Here is a 17,001-nt window from a genome sequence, read left to right on the forward strand (position 1 = left end):
CAAGTTAGTTATTTCCCTCCTTTTCTGAATATTTTGCCTACCATCCAGATTAAAAAAAAAAACAAAAACACCTTATTTTTATTGTGTCTACACAGAGTACACGTTAGAACGCACATTTTTACTTACAACAGCCAATATAGAGCCTGCATAGAATACTGGTGACCTATACCTATTTCCTGAAGTTCTTTTCATGTCAATCTGTAGGTCCCACACTTCTTTCTTCAAGCCCTTTCTCACTTCTGTCACTTCTTTCCCACTTTCACTGTTCATCCTAGCTCTGGCCTCTAATAATTCATTCGGGCAATATTGTCAGAGTCCTCTTTCTCCTTCCTTTCATCTATGTGATATGAATTTATCCTCCCTAAGTCTCACTTTAAAATTAATGGATCCCCACTGATCATCAAATATTTTCCTTATGTTGGTATTCAAATCACCCCACAATGTACATTTCTAGTTTAAACTTCCCTAGCCGCCTACCCTCATGCCAACCCAAGTGATACAATTACCAGACAACTGAGATGCCTTTGAAATCCCTTGCCCAGTATCCCCCTTTCTGGAACTTTCTTTCTTCTACAAGGTCTAGTTCATGTAGCACTTCTTTCATGGAGCCTCACTTCACCCTCCATGTTAGCTTCCAAAATAAAGATGAGCGTTTCCTCTTTTGAATTTAAGACTCAGAATTCCAGTGCTGGCCAGGACCATAGAGATAATTTAGTATGGTGTTCTCTGTTGGTAATGAGAAAAATGAGCTAAGATCATTTAAGTTCAGAAAGTAGACTAGAAGTATCATCTAGTGCTTGCTCGTTCCATTCTACCTCACTCATTCTCCTTAGAGTTGCTTCCATTTATCTGGTTCCACATTGCTCTGGATTCGAGTTAATTGCGTTCCTGTAATCTTGACAGACAAGAGGCTTTTTCTTTTTCTAACTTAAGATGCAAAAATATATTTGTGAATTCTCCAAGGTCTTTAATGCTTCGAATATGGGAATATAACAGAGTACTTTGAATATAGGGAAAAAATGGTTGAATGAATGAGTGGAGTAAAGATTAGCTTAGAATTTACTGATGAAAGCAGAATTTTTAACGTTACTTTGTATACAAGATGAGAATAAAGAGCCGGGCACAACAAAAAATTAGGGGTTAGCCAATAAGTCTGAGAGGTTTTCTTTGAAACTGGGGATTAGTCTTGTGTTAAAATGAACTCTCTGTAATTCATGATACAGGCAAGTACTCCGAAGCAGCATCTTTCAGGAAATGATTTGCAACATTGGCCTACACTGGGTCCAGAGAAAAGGTTTATTTTTATGAAGATAAAAGAACTAAATATTGGAAAACATTTGGCATAGTATTGGGAAATTTACTATACAAAGGTCCAGCATATTTAAAATTTCTTTAAATTAAACAATAAAGTTCAGAGAAAGGATTGTCTCTTCCCAAGAGCCCCAAGCCATTTCTTGGTTCAGCACAGAGGGTGGTGTATTAATTCTTTTCAGACTCTAGGGAACTTCAGCAATTGGTTCCCATGAGGTGAAGGCACTGGGCAGAAATGGCCTGAATAAATTGGAAAGAGCAGATTGAGGTTTCAGGATGCATAAAAGAAGATGTCTAAGGAAGGAACCGTCTTAATAAATTAATACTAGAGATTGCTTCTTCTCACAAATGTTTTGCAAAACATCATCAATTGAATTTCTCTATTCTAGCACAATCCATTCTTATAAAAAACTCTTTCCATATCTGGTTCATTATCTGCATTTTTATTAAATCAACACAAAATGAAGGTTTGACAAGTATACAAATTAATGTTAAGAATTTTGATACATGTAGAAATGTCTTGTCTGAACAAATTATCTCTGAACTTCAAATAATACTACTCATGGATTCTAATGCTTCTTTAATCTAAATACAAAAACTACATGAATAAAAATCAAAAGAAGGCAAAATAAAATCACACATTTTTAAGTATGAAGAATAATGGAATCTTTTTTTAAATCTAATGACTACATTTGTGTTGTGGGTTTTAATTAAGATAATTATCTTAGAAAGATATGATACAATTATCCAAACAAAATCTCCAACTTTATCTCTTTCAAAAATAAAAACTCTCCTTCTCCTACATTATTTTTAAACTTCAAGAATAAACAAAATATAGATTCATTTTTATAGATTCCATTTATGTTTTCATTGTGACATCTTCTAAGATCCTAAAAAGTTATTTGGGAGTGACTTATGCCAAGAAGTGAGTTTATGCATTAAATTCTACTTAATACATATGGTAAGACATTTCTGTTTTATTTCTATGTAGGTATTCTAGTCTGTATAATTCAAATATGCGGATCTCTTTACATTAACTTTTCCCCATTTAAAACACAAATCACATGGGCTGACTCAACTCTTAATATATTTTTGCCTTATTACATTTTGAAAATAACCCTCATAACTTTTCACTTAATAAAAATGAATATGATCACATAATCAATACCAGTGTTATGAAAGCTTGAATATTGAACCCTAGCATCTTCTCACACATATCAACAAGGCAGGGAATCGACTGCTGGTATCTGGATGGCCGTTTTCAGGACCCAGGCCAGTGTAAAAAAAATGGCAAGGGTTTTTATGCCTCAAACAGCATCATCAATTGATAAGTTAAAGTTTTCACGCATTCATTCTAAACCCCCACCCTCACCGATCAGATAATCTCCCCATAAATGGATAAACTCCATATATACATAACTAAATCATATTCAGTGAAACTTAATAAAGATATCAACAGTTGGTGTCCAAATCCACAAGAGGGTAAATTCACAAAGGTATTTTTCTCAAAAGAAAATTTAAGACAATTGAAAATAGGGGATTAGAATATAGTGTATTTTCCCTACTGTGGTGTGATAGGACCCCTCCCAACCCCTCCCTCGTCCCACTACACAAAGGCACAGTGAAAGGATGAAAGGTAGCAAAAGGGGTAATACAGTACCCATAATAAGGGGCTGAGGGGAGGAACCAGCGCTCCACCCCATCCAAGTTGGAGCAAGATTATCCTATATAAAATAGAAATATATAGTTTGTTATTAGTTAGAAATCTGTTATGACAGAACATTTGGTGTTACTTTATGTATATGATGGTCTCTGTTTCCCTATCAATCAAGACTTGAGTTCTTTTGAAAAAGAAGATATCTAAGATTTCTTAGATTAGGAAAGTAAAAATACAAATTTAAGTACAAATTTTATTTTACTCTAGATATTCACGACATCAATTCACTCAGTTCAATTTTACAAGTTGAAAAATTTGGACTGGAAATTTGAAATACAATAAATGTTTAAAAGCTGTCAGCCAGAAATGTGCATAAAACATGCAAAACATAAAGTGCAACGTGATGATAATTTATTACTTTCTAACTTCTTATCAAGCACTAAATACAACATGCTTTATTTGGTAATGTTGCATAAAAGCACATGCTTGAAAACGTGACAAGTCAACAAAAATAAAATGAGTGCTTGATTTACATCCTGACAAAGCTATTGTTATTTTATGCTGCTAGGGAGGGAAAAGAATAAAATGAGAGTTTCTGAATATATTCAAATATCACTTCCCAGTTATATTCATCATTATTATCTCTATCCTCACCGTTATCCATGTTTACGTTTTTTAGAAAGTAAAAAAAAAAAAAAAAAATCCAAACACTAGAAACACAAAAATAGAATCAAGAATCAGGTTATTTTGTCTCTACAATGCCAAACACATGTTGAAATGATCAGCCATTTTAGGGTTGTGTATATGCTGTCGCAGAGGCAAGTAACCATATTCATAAATCCTGTAACCTAAAGATGAGTTCATCTCCTATCAGCATCATAAGAAGTTTATGTTTTTAAAATCCTCAGGTGCAAACATTAACCTCTCCTTATAATATAGAAGGTATTATTGATTAATAATTACAGATAAGGTTATTTCTGTAAAAATCAAAGGTAGACCCACAAGACCAATGTTGTTATGGAAATAAAGTGTTAAACATGGGACTATCTGGCCACTTGAATCATGGATTTAGCACATTTTCAAAAGATTAAATTCTAAATGTTTATAACAGCTTCAACTACTTAGCATTGTTCAGATTTCAGAAGACATTTAAAAGGTATTACTTTGATTCAGGCAATATGTTTTCAAGTAGAATGTATAAAAATAATATTTTTCTCAAGAACTGAAACGGCCAGTCTGAAACAAAAGAAAGTGACATTTTAATCAGAAAATAAACTTAATTTTTACATACCCTGGAGAGAATTTCCTTTAACATTTTAGTAAAAATGTGAAGATCTCTGTGAGAAATAAAATAAGACTGTATTATATTGTGTTAAATTGTTTCTAGTGAGGAAAAAACTTTCTACATATGTTAGGGAAATTAAAGACAAGTCTCATGTTCTTAAAAAGTGATATTTACAATAAATCTTATTTTAAAAGAACACGTAAAGCTATCAACAACCTAGAAGATGTAATTGGAAGTCTTCAATACAGCTCAATTTCCATAAATAACTAAACCCTAGGCAGGAAAAAAAAAAAAAGCAATGTTTTTCTACTGGTATCACACTTATTAAGCAGCTTTGTTTTGATAAAATAAAATTCGACTTTTTTTTTAAAAAAGGAACTACTTTTTTTATGTTATACATCTTATATACCAATGCTTCATGAATTTTAACAAGACATGGAAAATAATAGGTCAATAATGGCAACATTTCTAATCTGTAATGAATCATAGGGAATGGAAGAATATTTCCTTGAAAGGAATAGTATAACATTTTCTGTAACTCAAGTGAAATTTGAGTTATGCTTGATTTATGAATCATCTATGGTAATGAGTCAAAATTATATTTTCTATTCATTATATTATAAATGCTTTATTTATTGTCATGAAAAATTGTGTGGATTTACATATAATCTTTAAGTTAGTATTACTATTTATATCAATTAAAAAGATTAAGGTAGTTATAAATTGAGGCTATATTAAACATAACTTTTAAAAAAAGTTTAAAATTCAGTCAATATTTAATATCTACCCTTAAATATATTCAAATAATGCAAACTTTGGCATTATACAGACAAAATTTTGACACTTAAAAATGGTTTTCCTTTACTTTTATACTTAGGCACGTGTGTGATTCATATTATTTTTGATAAAACTCATTAAGTACAATTTAGGTCATCACAAATGAGAAGCATATAATGTAGACTTCACTTCAGTGGATTATTATCATACAGTTACACATAGTACTTTAATAGTGCATTTGCTTCTTTTTGTATACAGATTTGTAAGGAAACTCCCAAGATGGATTAGGAAATAAAGTCATTTTAATGAGCACAGCAGATAAATGATATTATATCATTTCAAGGGAGGCCTAAGTTCTCTTGCATATCACCCAGAAGTAAATATGCAACAGATAAAATGATAAAAGTAGCAATTTTGCAAGGATTTGCCATTCCTTTTGCATGCATGGGTTTTCCTTTTATAGAATTTAATGTAATTAATTTAATTTTTATTATATGTAATACTTCACGTTCTTTCATTTTCCTTACCCTCATCCCTTCAAATCGTGATAAGGCTCTTAGAGGTCTCAGAGCTCTTAGTGTCCTGAGAGATTTGATGGCGCCAAGTTCTGAGTAACCCAAGGCATTTGCTGTTAAACTGACCAATGAAACCTGCACCAATAAATAAGGAAATAAAATCATGATTCAATTTACTACATAATAAGTACAATTTTTGCTTATAATTACTCAGAAGATAAATGGTTGCATATTTCCCGTAAAGCTTTTAAAATTTTAAGGAAGTATTTTCAGCTTGATGCAAAAAAAGTGCTTTCAGGATGTTAATTAAAGGTAGTTGAATAAAAAAACCTTAAATGTCATGTAATTTATTAATCGTTACACTAATTTATTAGTAGAGCAATTAGTTAAAAAAACTAGATAAAAATTAATTTTTTTTAAAGATTTTATTTATTTATTTGAGAGAGAGAGAATGAAAGACAGAGAGCATGAGAGGGAAGAGGGTCAGAGGGAGAAACAGACCCCCCGCTGAGCAGGGAGCCTGATGAAAAACTAGATAAAAATTAATTTAAAAAAAAGAAGAAATTCAGGTGTAAGAAAAGGTCATTGGTCATCCTTCTTTTATTTTATTAAGTTGTGGTGAATTTAGGGCTTTGTATGGCTAGTGATAAAATACAAAAGCAAGAAATCTCAATCCTGCATTGTAGGTTCAACTAATTATAATTGGTACTCTCAAAAATTAATAACTTGGCACATTGATTTTGCAGTTGATTTTTGAAGGTGAGTTTTTTGTTTGTCTTGCTAACACCTGTGTTTTCTCTAAAGTTTATTCTTACATAAACAATGTAACTTAATAAATAATTCCATCATAAAACTTCCTCAGAATTTTCTATACTAACTTACAGCTTCTGCCGTGGTTACCTGGCTGAAAATGGATAATCAACAAATATTTGCCAAGTAAATAAATCAATGAATTTACTTAATTTGTATGAAATATGAGAGTACTAAGAAATAAAAATGTTAGGTGTCTATTCTCTAAATAAAGAATATACCAAAACTCCATATCCAGAATTATAATTTCTTTGGTTTGAAAGTGGCTAATATTGGACAGTTTCACATACACTGGACATTATTTTTGCAAAATTTTCTATTTTTCAGTGTATTAAGTTGCTTTATATTTAAATATACTTTTTATATTACTTGCAATGTGCTAAATTTTTTTTGCATTTTTTAGAGAGATACACTGATCCTTATGAAATAATTAAAATAGATCAATGAAAAATAAAATATTATTGCAAAATGACAAAATCTCTATAGAATTATTTTCTTAATATATTTCAGGCTATTAAATTTGCTATGTTGTATACCTGAAACTAATGTAACATTGCATGTCAACTATACTTCAATAAAAAATAAGTAAAAAATAAAGTGCTTGTAATCTAGTAATTAAAAAAACCCAACTTATAATAATAAAATCATCATTCTTCCACGGAAATTTCAGACATGTAATAAGATTAATAGAGAAAAGCAAAACTCACAGAGTTTCAAAAGAGTTAAATTATATTTAGATTTAAAATGTAGTGTGAAAAATTATGAGGAGTTGAAATATGATATAACTTCTAATGAGGCCTCAATGTTAGAATTTTTTTTCTTTTGTAATGATGAAGCACTTATTCTTTTGAGGTTTTTCTCAATTTACTCATTTCATAGTAACATTACTAAGCTTTTCAAATAGCTCTGGCTTTGCCTTTGTTCAGAATTCAGGAGATGTAACATATGCATGATTCTTAGCTCTAGAAATACTTTCCACAATAAACCCGCCTAGTCCTGCTGGATTATTATCTATTATCTTTTGGGGATAAAACTGTTGCCTATGAAATCTGCGATATTTTGGACATACTTTTCTGAAGCTGAAATTATGCCAAATTGATAGCATGAAACATTTTGTTTAATAAATCTCAGAGGCAGTCACCTGTTTTAGGGGAGATGAAGTATTATTAATCGTTGGGCATGGAATTTCTGTGAAGGGCTGTTTGGCGCGTTATAGGCTTGCGGCGAATTGAGTCAACATCCTAGGGGAAGCTCCTGCCGCTGCATGAAGCAGAGTTTTTCCCTACACTCTGAACGCTTTACAGCCTCTAATGGAGTATAATCTATATAATCTACTCTTTAAACCTCCCCTTGAAAAACTCTGAGTAGATCAAAGAGAGTTTTTAAAAATTGACAGTAGCTCCCACCATCATCACTGTCTGTACTAATGTCATCGTTTCAAGAGTCAAGAGCCAAGTAATTTACTCACTGGCACACAACCCATCAGCAATGGGACTGAGATTTAAACGCAAGTCCGTCTGACTCACAATATAAGGAATTTAAGCCACATACCCTATTTCACCACTTTCCCTACAAACTGCTGTGCTGTTTTTCTTCTTCTTATCCTAGACAACCACCATAGATCCCATCCCCCCAATGCTAAAACTGTACTAAGCCTATTTCTTACTACAACACTATCATTCAGCAAATTAGGTTAGTGTCTAGTAGGTAGCATATCCTGTCAACACAGTATACTGTTCAGATTCACTGTTCTAGAATTAGTATATGGGTCAGACAAACTACTGTGAATGTAAAGACAAAGATACAGAGGATACCTACATCCACAATTAAGAAGTCCAGCCAACACCAGGCATTGGTGAAATATGTTTGATAGCCATATGCCACCCATTTTAGAAGCATTTCCAGGATGAAAATGTAAGTGAAAACCTTGTCAGCATATTCCAACATTGTCTTAATTGTCTTTCGCTGATCAATATATATGTCTTCAAATGCCTATAAAGAAAAGTTATATATTTTAGCTTTCTAAAACTATTATACCTTCTAAGCTATTTTTCTGATCATATATATATATATATATATATGTTTTCCCTGATTTTATATATATACATATGACATCCTATTGGAGTAGGAGGGTAGAGGAGTAGTAGTTATTGCTGTTTTTAAAATTTTTTTCCTCTCAAAGGTCTTTTAATGAATCAGGGGAAAGTTATACTCTCTATTGATATTATAGTCAGAAGAAAGAGGTAAAAGCATAATTCTCATGATTTAATTTGACTTGCTTAGGAAACATTTCTTGATGTCATATCCTGATGGTGCTACCCCAACTTGAAGTTATTTATTCCTTTTGTTTCATTTCTTTTGCTTTCTCCCATAGATTTTTTTTTGCCATAAAAAGGAGGTTGAAGAAATAAAAAGTGGAGGTTTATATTTTTCATAAAGCAGAAATTATAATTGATCATCACATCGCCCAATTTTACTACATAGTTGGGCTCATTTGTCCCCCTCTCTCCCCTTCATTTTGTTGATCATTTATATTTCTCAGTAGAGATATGGTATGACAATGATGATAAGATGAAGATATATTTCATTTTAGATCATGATATGTGTGCTTCTAATATGAACCTCTATACTTTTCATCTAAGTCTCACATTTGTTTCAGGGGCAAAACACTATTTCTTGTATAAAGTGGCATGCAGGCAAAGTTTATGTAATCAGAGAAATATGGAGGAAAATATAGGCTTATGTTCTAATTATAAATGTAAGTTAAAGAAACTTAAGTGATTATATTTCAATCAGACAAGCTTATTTTATCTGTCATCTACTTTATGACTTAAGTATTCTATTTGTGCCAGTGTTTCCCTAAAATGTTATCTGTATGTTATGCTTTATATTTTTGTAAGTGATTTTCCTACAAATATAAATTAATTCAATGTAAAACCCATCTTCGTATAAAGAGAAAGCAATCTTTAAATGAATCACTTAGGCATGCTGCCCAGTATTTTTTGTTACCAATATTCATTGTTTCCTGAGTAGCATAAGAACAGTGGACACAATTTAAAAGGGACAGAGAAGTGGTCCCTAAGGACTTATTGACTGTCCATAAAGAGATAATAATAATAATAATACCATACAGAGGCAATAGTCATCAGAACTCCAAAGTTATATATTCTCCATCACAGGAATTCCATTAACTACACTGAGTTGCCATGCTTACCTTCTTGTTAAAATATGAGCAACTGAATATTTGTATTCCTTGGTTATAATAAGCTGGAGGGACAAATTTTCTAGGTTACTTACTAGTAAGCAAAAGTGAATCAATAATTTATTAGAAATTGTATGTATATGTAGTAGAAATAAATCCAGAAATGCATAGTTAAAACATTAAGTCTATAATCTGGAAGATAGGATGTGGGGTAATGAAAAATGTGTTAGAGACAGGTAGAAAAGTGGGTGGGTAGACAGGAGGTAAGTGAATGGATGGATGGATGAATGGATGGATGGATGGATGGTTGGATATACAGATGTATATATATTCAAGGAAGAAGTCCTAAGTAAAGATAACAGTTTGAGATTTATCCAACAGAGGTAATGGCTGACACTATGAAAATGAAAATGGTTGCAGGATGAGGGTTTGGGGAAAAAAATGTATTGGATACTAAAACAGTGCATTAGAAATGATTAATAAGTCATCAGTATTAGATTACCTTAAACTTAATATTGTACCACTTTTGCTTAATATTCACTTACCAGTGCACCACTACTAAGGAGAATCATGAAGACAATGAAGGTCTCAAACCAGTTATGTTCAACTATTCGGAAACACGTTCTTCTCAGGTTCCACCATTGTTTTCCCCTCCCTTCTTCCACACTGATTTGACAACATTTAAATCTTTGTACACAGCCTGCAAGTATAATGTTCAAACAGGAGTAGATGAATATTCTTTAGCATGTCCCTGATTCATCTTCTCACCACAATTACCATCTCCATCTTGCTAGGTTAACTCTCTAAGCCTGGAGTAGTAAGAGCACATTCATTAGCTGTGTAAAGCTGTGAAAATTATTCAGCCTCCTTAAACAGTTCCCTGGCTAATAATACCTGCTTTTTCTGCCTCAACTCTTATTGTCCAAGAAAGAACTTTGTAAAGTACAAATAAATGTAAAATAGCTTTGCCTTGTACTATGTCATTCTATTGCACTCTGTTGAAGTCACTCTAGTAGAGGATTTCAAAATGAGGATTAGTGATAAATAGAAAACTTCCCTTTTAAAGAGGTTATGGAATAATAATGTAGAACTCCCCCAATAATGCTGGGTTTGTTACTGCTTTGTTTTCTTGTGGTGTTTCTAGAAAAGCTCATATAATTTTCCCAAAATTAATTTAGTCCATTAAAATGTGATTGCTTGGCCCTGCTTTGATTTGTCATTGTCTTCCTTATAGTGTTTTACTCACTCAAACTATCTGTGATTACCTTTGTAAGCACCACGGAAGATACAAATAACATTTTTTTAAAAAAGGCAAAAAAAAAAAAAAAAGGTACAGCACAGGGACCTTGCCACCAAGAACCTTACATTCTTGTTTTCAAGAAAAGAAAGAAGCTCAGGAACCTCACCTCAAGGCAAAACAAAACAAAACAAAACAAAAAAACAAACTCTGCCCCCCCAAAACAAAAACAAAAGAGGAAAAAGAAAAAGTCAAGTATGCTGGAAGAAAAGAGAGGAAGGGAAGGAAGGAAGGGATGGAGAGAAAAAGACAGTAAAGATACATACAACAGTTCAAAACAGAAAGAGAAGAGCTCTCATAAGATAATATACAAAAGTTATCAGGTGAATTAAATGGGTATATTTATTAATAGCTGTGGAGAGGCATAATAAGGAATAATAAGCTCTTTTCCACCATGATTAGATGAAGGTAGTTTTGAGAAGGACTTGGAGTGATGTGTGGAATTTGTACTGGGAAATAGAGGGAAACAATATATATCCAGTCTATGAAGAAGAGATCACTAAATAGAGAATATGCAAATATATTCATATCTTCAAAAGTCAAATTCTCAAGAAAATCAGACCATGGGAAATGCTAGTCATGGGAAAAACAAAGCTCTTATAACTGTTGTCCATGTTGTACCAGGCTCAACTAGGTACCATTCAGGTATCGGATGTGGGCTGTGCTTATTTCCTGCTTCATCCAGTAAGCTTTGGAAAATGATGATTTTGTTAAAAAAATCACAGTTTAGCATTTGCAAGTCATTTAACTTTAGTAGTCGGAAAGTTATTCTTAAGGCAAATTCTGTGTATGAGAATTTTGATTGGTGTTTAAGATGCCACTCCTTGTGAAATCACCATTTTATTTAAAAAATATAAATTACTAGTTTTGGTTACATTAAAAATAGTTTTCTCCATGTTTGTGATCTTTTACACATAACGGGCAGAATTAACCAAAAATAACAATAGATTTTCAAACTGTTAGCATATTGGAGGGAATTGAAATAGATCTACTAAAGGTTCTATTGTATTATGAATGGTCCATCTTGGGTGATCAACAGCTAAACAAACAAACAAACAAAAACCCTGCACTCTATAAATGGAAGATTAACATAAAGGTCATTTTCTTACCTTCAGTGAAACAGGCTTCAGGTTCAAGGGTTTCCTCAGGTTCCACTACAGGCTGTTCTTCTGCAGGTGCCCCAATGTCTACAGTGCTGCCTTCAGAGGAACTACTGCTTCCATTCAGTTTCTGTTCATGAGATGGACATAAAAAGTAAGTCACCTCAATTTCAGCAACTAATAGTCTAGAAAGAAAGAACTGGTGCTATGAACTGATTTTGGATTCTCTTTGAAGCAAAGAGATTTTAAGTTTGAGTAAAAGATGGATTGAATAAGAAAAGGAGATAAGGAAATTGTCTGTGTTATCTCCTTTTCCATTACTCACAATGTTAGTATGAAATCAAATTGTTACGCTACGAAGTTACAAATGGCCATCAGGAACTGGTACTAAGCAAACCACTGAATTAGAGGAGCCCCAGAGGGAGGGTGAGGGGGAAGGAAAGTTAGTGTAATTGTTCTCATTTACAGATAAGGGAGCTAAGGCTCAGGCAGGTTAAATACTTTGTCTAACATCATATAACCAGTAAGTGAGAAAGCCAATATTTGAGAGAATTACTCCTGAGCCCAAAGTCCATGCTCTGTCTTCTGTGCAATCACACCATTTCTGAAACAGTGTATTGACACACTTATAACTTTTCCATCAATTTAAAACTGAAAATAATCCATTGAAAAAATAGCAAGTTTAGTCTAACAGGTGAAGAGAATCTATAATTCGATCTTGAAGTGAAAAATGAAAAACAAAGACATCTGTTCACACCACAAATTCATTATGGCATTTTATATAATATAAATATTCAGTATCTTTATGGAAATTATTTCATCAGCTGCAACAAACTAGCTTTTTGGTAGCTGTAGACATGAGTTCTATTTAATTTTTGTTTACAGTAATTCTGCCAAACTAATTATATACTTGTTATAAAGCAAATGTCACAATAGTAACTTATGTGAAAGCAATAATAAAACCCTTTGTTATATAGTATTACTTCAACTCACAGGGAAATTTTGGTTGTTTTTTCTTGTCTGTTTCAAATTTTCATTTAAATTTTAGTTAACATCTAGTGTAATATTGGTTTCAGGAGCAGAATTCAGTGACTCATCACTTACATAGAGCACCCAGTTCACAGGGAAGTTTTTTAAAGTAATGCTTGAAAAGGCTTTAAAATTTTTGGACAAATCCACCTTTTTTTTTTGAAGATTTTATTTATTTATTTGAGAGAGAGAGAATGAGAGATAGAAAGCATGAGAGGGAAGAGGGTCAGAGGGAGAAGCAGACTCCCTGCCGAGCAGGGAGCCCGATATGGGACTCGATCCCAGGACCCCGGGATCATGACCTGAGCCGAAGGCAGTCGCTTAACCAACTGAGCCACCCAGGCGCCCCAAATCCACCTTTTGCTTATCACAGTTCTTCACATATGGTGCCAGATATCAGCCTCCATATCAAACTTTGTATCCATTACTAAATACCATTATTAGTCACCTGGCTTTCAGATTTCCAATCAGCCATTGTGAGTAATAAGGTAAAAAGATGTGAACCTAAAATAATATGAAATTAATTTTATCGAATGCCTCTTAATTGCCTCCATAAGTATCGTCCTCTGATGTGTCCTGCCTGGATGATGATAAAATAAATTGCTACCCTTTTTTATGCACAGAGTTACTCCAGGTCTAACAAGTTCGGATTTTCTACAGATGAGAGTGCTATTGTCAATATATCAAACTTTATTCTTAAGAATATTCTTTAAAGTTAGCTATTCTTCTTGTACAACCCAATATGTAATATTGGGTTTATGTATGTTACATTACATATGTTAACATATGTAATATGTTACCAGTTACAAGTGATCCTACACATGCTTACAAATTAATTTCCAAACATTTCTCAAGCCACATAATTATATTCTATAGTCTGCCTGAAATACTGTGTGAAAGTAGAAGTGTACCTAATGTTACTCAAACTAAACATGCTCTCAAGATAATAACCCTATATGATATCTTCTATTTTGAATTTATTGAGGTTTACTTTGCTATCCAATATATTGTTAATTTATATAAATATATACATGGGCACTTGAAAATATGAATTTTCTACATGTATAAATTTTGAGATAATATATACATCCATGACATTTACTTTTATTAATTACATTATTCAAATTATCAGTGTCCCTCTTTAATTTTTCTTTGTTTTGTTTTATCAGAAGCTAAGAGAATGGTATTAAAACACTCACAACCATTTTTATGTATTTTTATCAATATATCCTTATATTTTTCATTGTTGAAATCAAAGATGATCTGTCTCCAAATTCTTTATTTCCTTGGAATAATAACACAATTACTCCAAGAGAGAAGGCAAAGATTTTTAGATGTGTGGCAAAAACCCATCTCTAATACTAAAAAAATTGGATAACAGCGAAACGAGAACATTATCAAACAAGTACTTTCGTCGATTTAAAAACCAATAAGGAAATAAAGCCTAAGCCCAGCAGGAGAAGAGAAATAATAAAGATCAGAGCAGAAATCAATGAAATAGAAACCAAAAGAACAGTAGAACAGATCAACGAAACTAGGAGCTGGTTCTTTGAAAGAATTAATAAGATTGATAAACCCCTGGCCAGACTTATCAAAAAGAAAGAGAAAGGACCCAAATAAATAAAATCATGAATGAAAGAGAGATCACAACCAACACCAAAGAAATACAAACAATTATAAGAACATATTATGAGCAACTATATGCCAGCAAATTAGACAATCTGGAAGAAATGGATGCATTCCTAGAGATGTATAAACTACCAAAACTGAACCAGGAAGAAATAGAAAAAACCTGAACAGACCCATAACCACTAAGGAATCTCCCGACAAACAAGAGCCCAGGGCCAGATGGCTTCCCAGGGGAATTCTACCGAACATTTCAAGAAGAATTAATAGCTATTCTTCTGAAACTGTTCCAAAAAATAGAAATGGAAGGAAAACTTCCAAACTCATTTTATGAGACCAGCATTACCTCGATCCCAAAATCAGACAAAGACCCCTTCAAAAAGGAGAACTACAGACCAATATCCCTGATGAACATGGATACAAAAATTCTCACCAAAATACTAGCTAATAGGATCCAACAGTATATTAAAAGGATTATTCACCACGACCAAGTGGGACTTGTTCCTGGGCTGCAAGTTTGGTTCAACATCTGCACATCAATCAATGTGATACAATACATTAATAAAAGAAAGAACAAGAACCATATGATACTCTCAAGAGATGCAGAAAAAGCATTTGACAAAGTACAGCATCGCTTCTTGATTAAAACTCTTCACAGTGTAGGGATAGAGGGTACATACCTAATATCATAAAAGCCATCTACGAAAAACCCACAGCAAATATCATTCTCAATAGGGAAAAACTGAGAGCTTTTCCTCTAAGGCCAGGAACATGGCAGGGATGTCCACTATCACCACTGCTATTCAACATAGTTCTAGAAGTCCTAGCCTCAGCAATCAGACAACAAAAAGAAATAAAAGGCATCCAAATTGGCAAAGAAGAAGTCAAACTCTCACTCTTTGAGATGATATGATACTTTATCATATCAATCTTTTGGGAAAACCCAAAAGATTCCCCCCCCAAAACTGCTAGAACTCATGAAGGAATTCAGTGAAGTCCCAGGATATAAAATCAATGCACAGAAATCAGTTGCATTTCTATACAACAACAAAACAGAAGAAAAAGAAATTGAGGAGTCAATCCCATTTACAATTGCACCCAAAACTATAAGACACCTAGGAATAAATCTAACCAAAGGCAAAGGATCCATACTCAGACAGCTATAGAATACTCATGAAAGAAATTGAGGAAGACACAAAGAAATGAAAAAAACGTTCCATGCTCATGGATTGATTTAATAAATACTGTGAAAATGTCTATGCTGCCTAGAGCATTTAATGCAATCCCTATCAAAATACCATCAACTTTTTTTCAAAGAAATGGAACAAATAATCCTAAAATTTGTATGGAACCAGAAAAGACCCTGAATAGACAGAGCAATATTGAAAAAGAAAAGCAAAGCTGGTGACATCACAACTCTGGACAACAATAATCTTCGACAAAGCAGGAAAGAATGTCCAATGGAAAAAAGACAGTCTCTTCAACAAATAGTGTTGGCAAAATTGGGCAGCCACATGCAGAAGAATGAAACTGGACCATTTCCTTACACCACACAGAAAAATAGACTCAAAATGGATGAAAGACCTCAATGTGAGGCAGAAATCCATCAAAATCCTTGAGGAGAACACAGGCAGCAACCTCTTCGACCTCAGCCACAGCAACCTCTTCCTAGACACATTGCCAAAGGTAAGGGAAGCAAGGGCAAAAATGAACTATTGGGACTTCATCAAGATAAAAAGCTTTTGCACAGCAAAGGAGACAATCAACAAAACCAAAAGACAACCCACAGAATGGGAGAAGATATTTGCAAATGACATATCAGATAAAGGGCTAGTATCCAAAATCAATAAAGAATTTACCAAACTCAACACCCAAAAAACAAATAACCCAATCAAGAAATGGGCAGAAGACCTGAACAGACATTTCTGCAAAGAAGACATCCAAATGAACAACAGACACATGAAAAAGTGCTCAACATCGCTCGGCATTAGGGAAATACAAATCAAAACCTCAATGAGATACCACCTCACACCCGTCAGAATGGCTAAAATTAATAAGTCAGTAAATGTCAGATGTTGGCGAGGATGCAGAGAAAGGGGAACCCTCCTACACTGTTGGTGGGAATGCAAGCTGGTGCAGCCACTCTGGAAAACACTGTGCAGGTTCCTCATAAAGCTGAAAATAGAGCTACCCTTGACCCAGCAATTGCACTACTTAGTATTTACCCCAAAGATACAAATGTAGGGATCCGAAGGGGCATGTGCACCCCAATGTTTGTAGCAGCAATGTCCACAATAGCCAAACTATGGAAAGAGCCTAGATGTCCATCAACAGATGAATGGATAAAGAAGATGTGGTATACACACACACACACACACACACACACACACAC

The 17,001-nt window shown here is 33.3% G+C and overlaps 1 protein-coding gene across 9 annotated transcripts in view; it reads right to left on the reverse strand.

Annotated features, from left to right (window-relative positions):
* LOC113920606 (sodium channel protein type 1 subunit alpha) overlaps positions 1–17,001 on the reverse strand; it is a 143,980-nt gene that overhangs the window by 15,266 nt on the left and 111,713 nt on the right. For all 9 annotated transcript variants that reach the window (XM_035726815.1, XM_035726817.1, XM_035726816.1 and 6 more), the window contains 4 exons: positions 11,964–12,084; positions 10,103–10,257; positions 8,174–8,347; positions 5,558–5,680 (listed from right to left, as the gene is read on the reverse strand). In XM_035726815.1, the coding sequence (XP_035582708.1) occupies positions 5,558–5,680; positions 8,174–8,347; positions 10,103–10,257; positions 11,964–12,084 (573 nt within the window). The remainder of the gene's footprint in view (positions 1–5,557; positions 5,681–8,173; positions 8,348–10,102; positions 10,258–11,963; positions 12,085–17,001) is intronic.

Source organism: Zalophus californianus, chromosome 3 (assembly GCF_009762305.2).
Source record: "Zalophus californianus isolate mZalCal1 chromosome 3, mZalCal1.pri.v2, whole genome shotgun sequence".
Taxonomy (NCBI): domain Eukaryota; kingdom Metazoa; phylum Chordata; class Mammalia; order Carnivora; family Otariidae; genus Zalophus; species Zalophus californianus.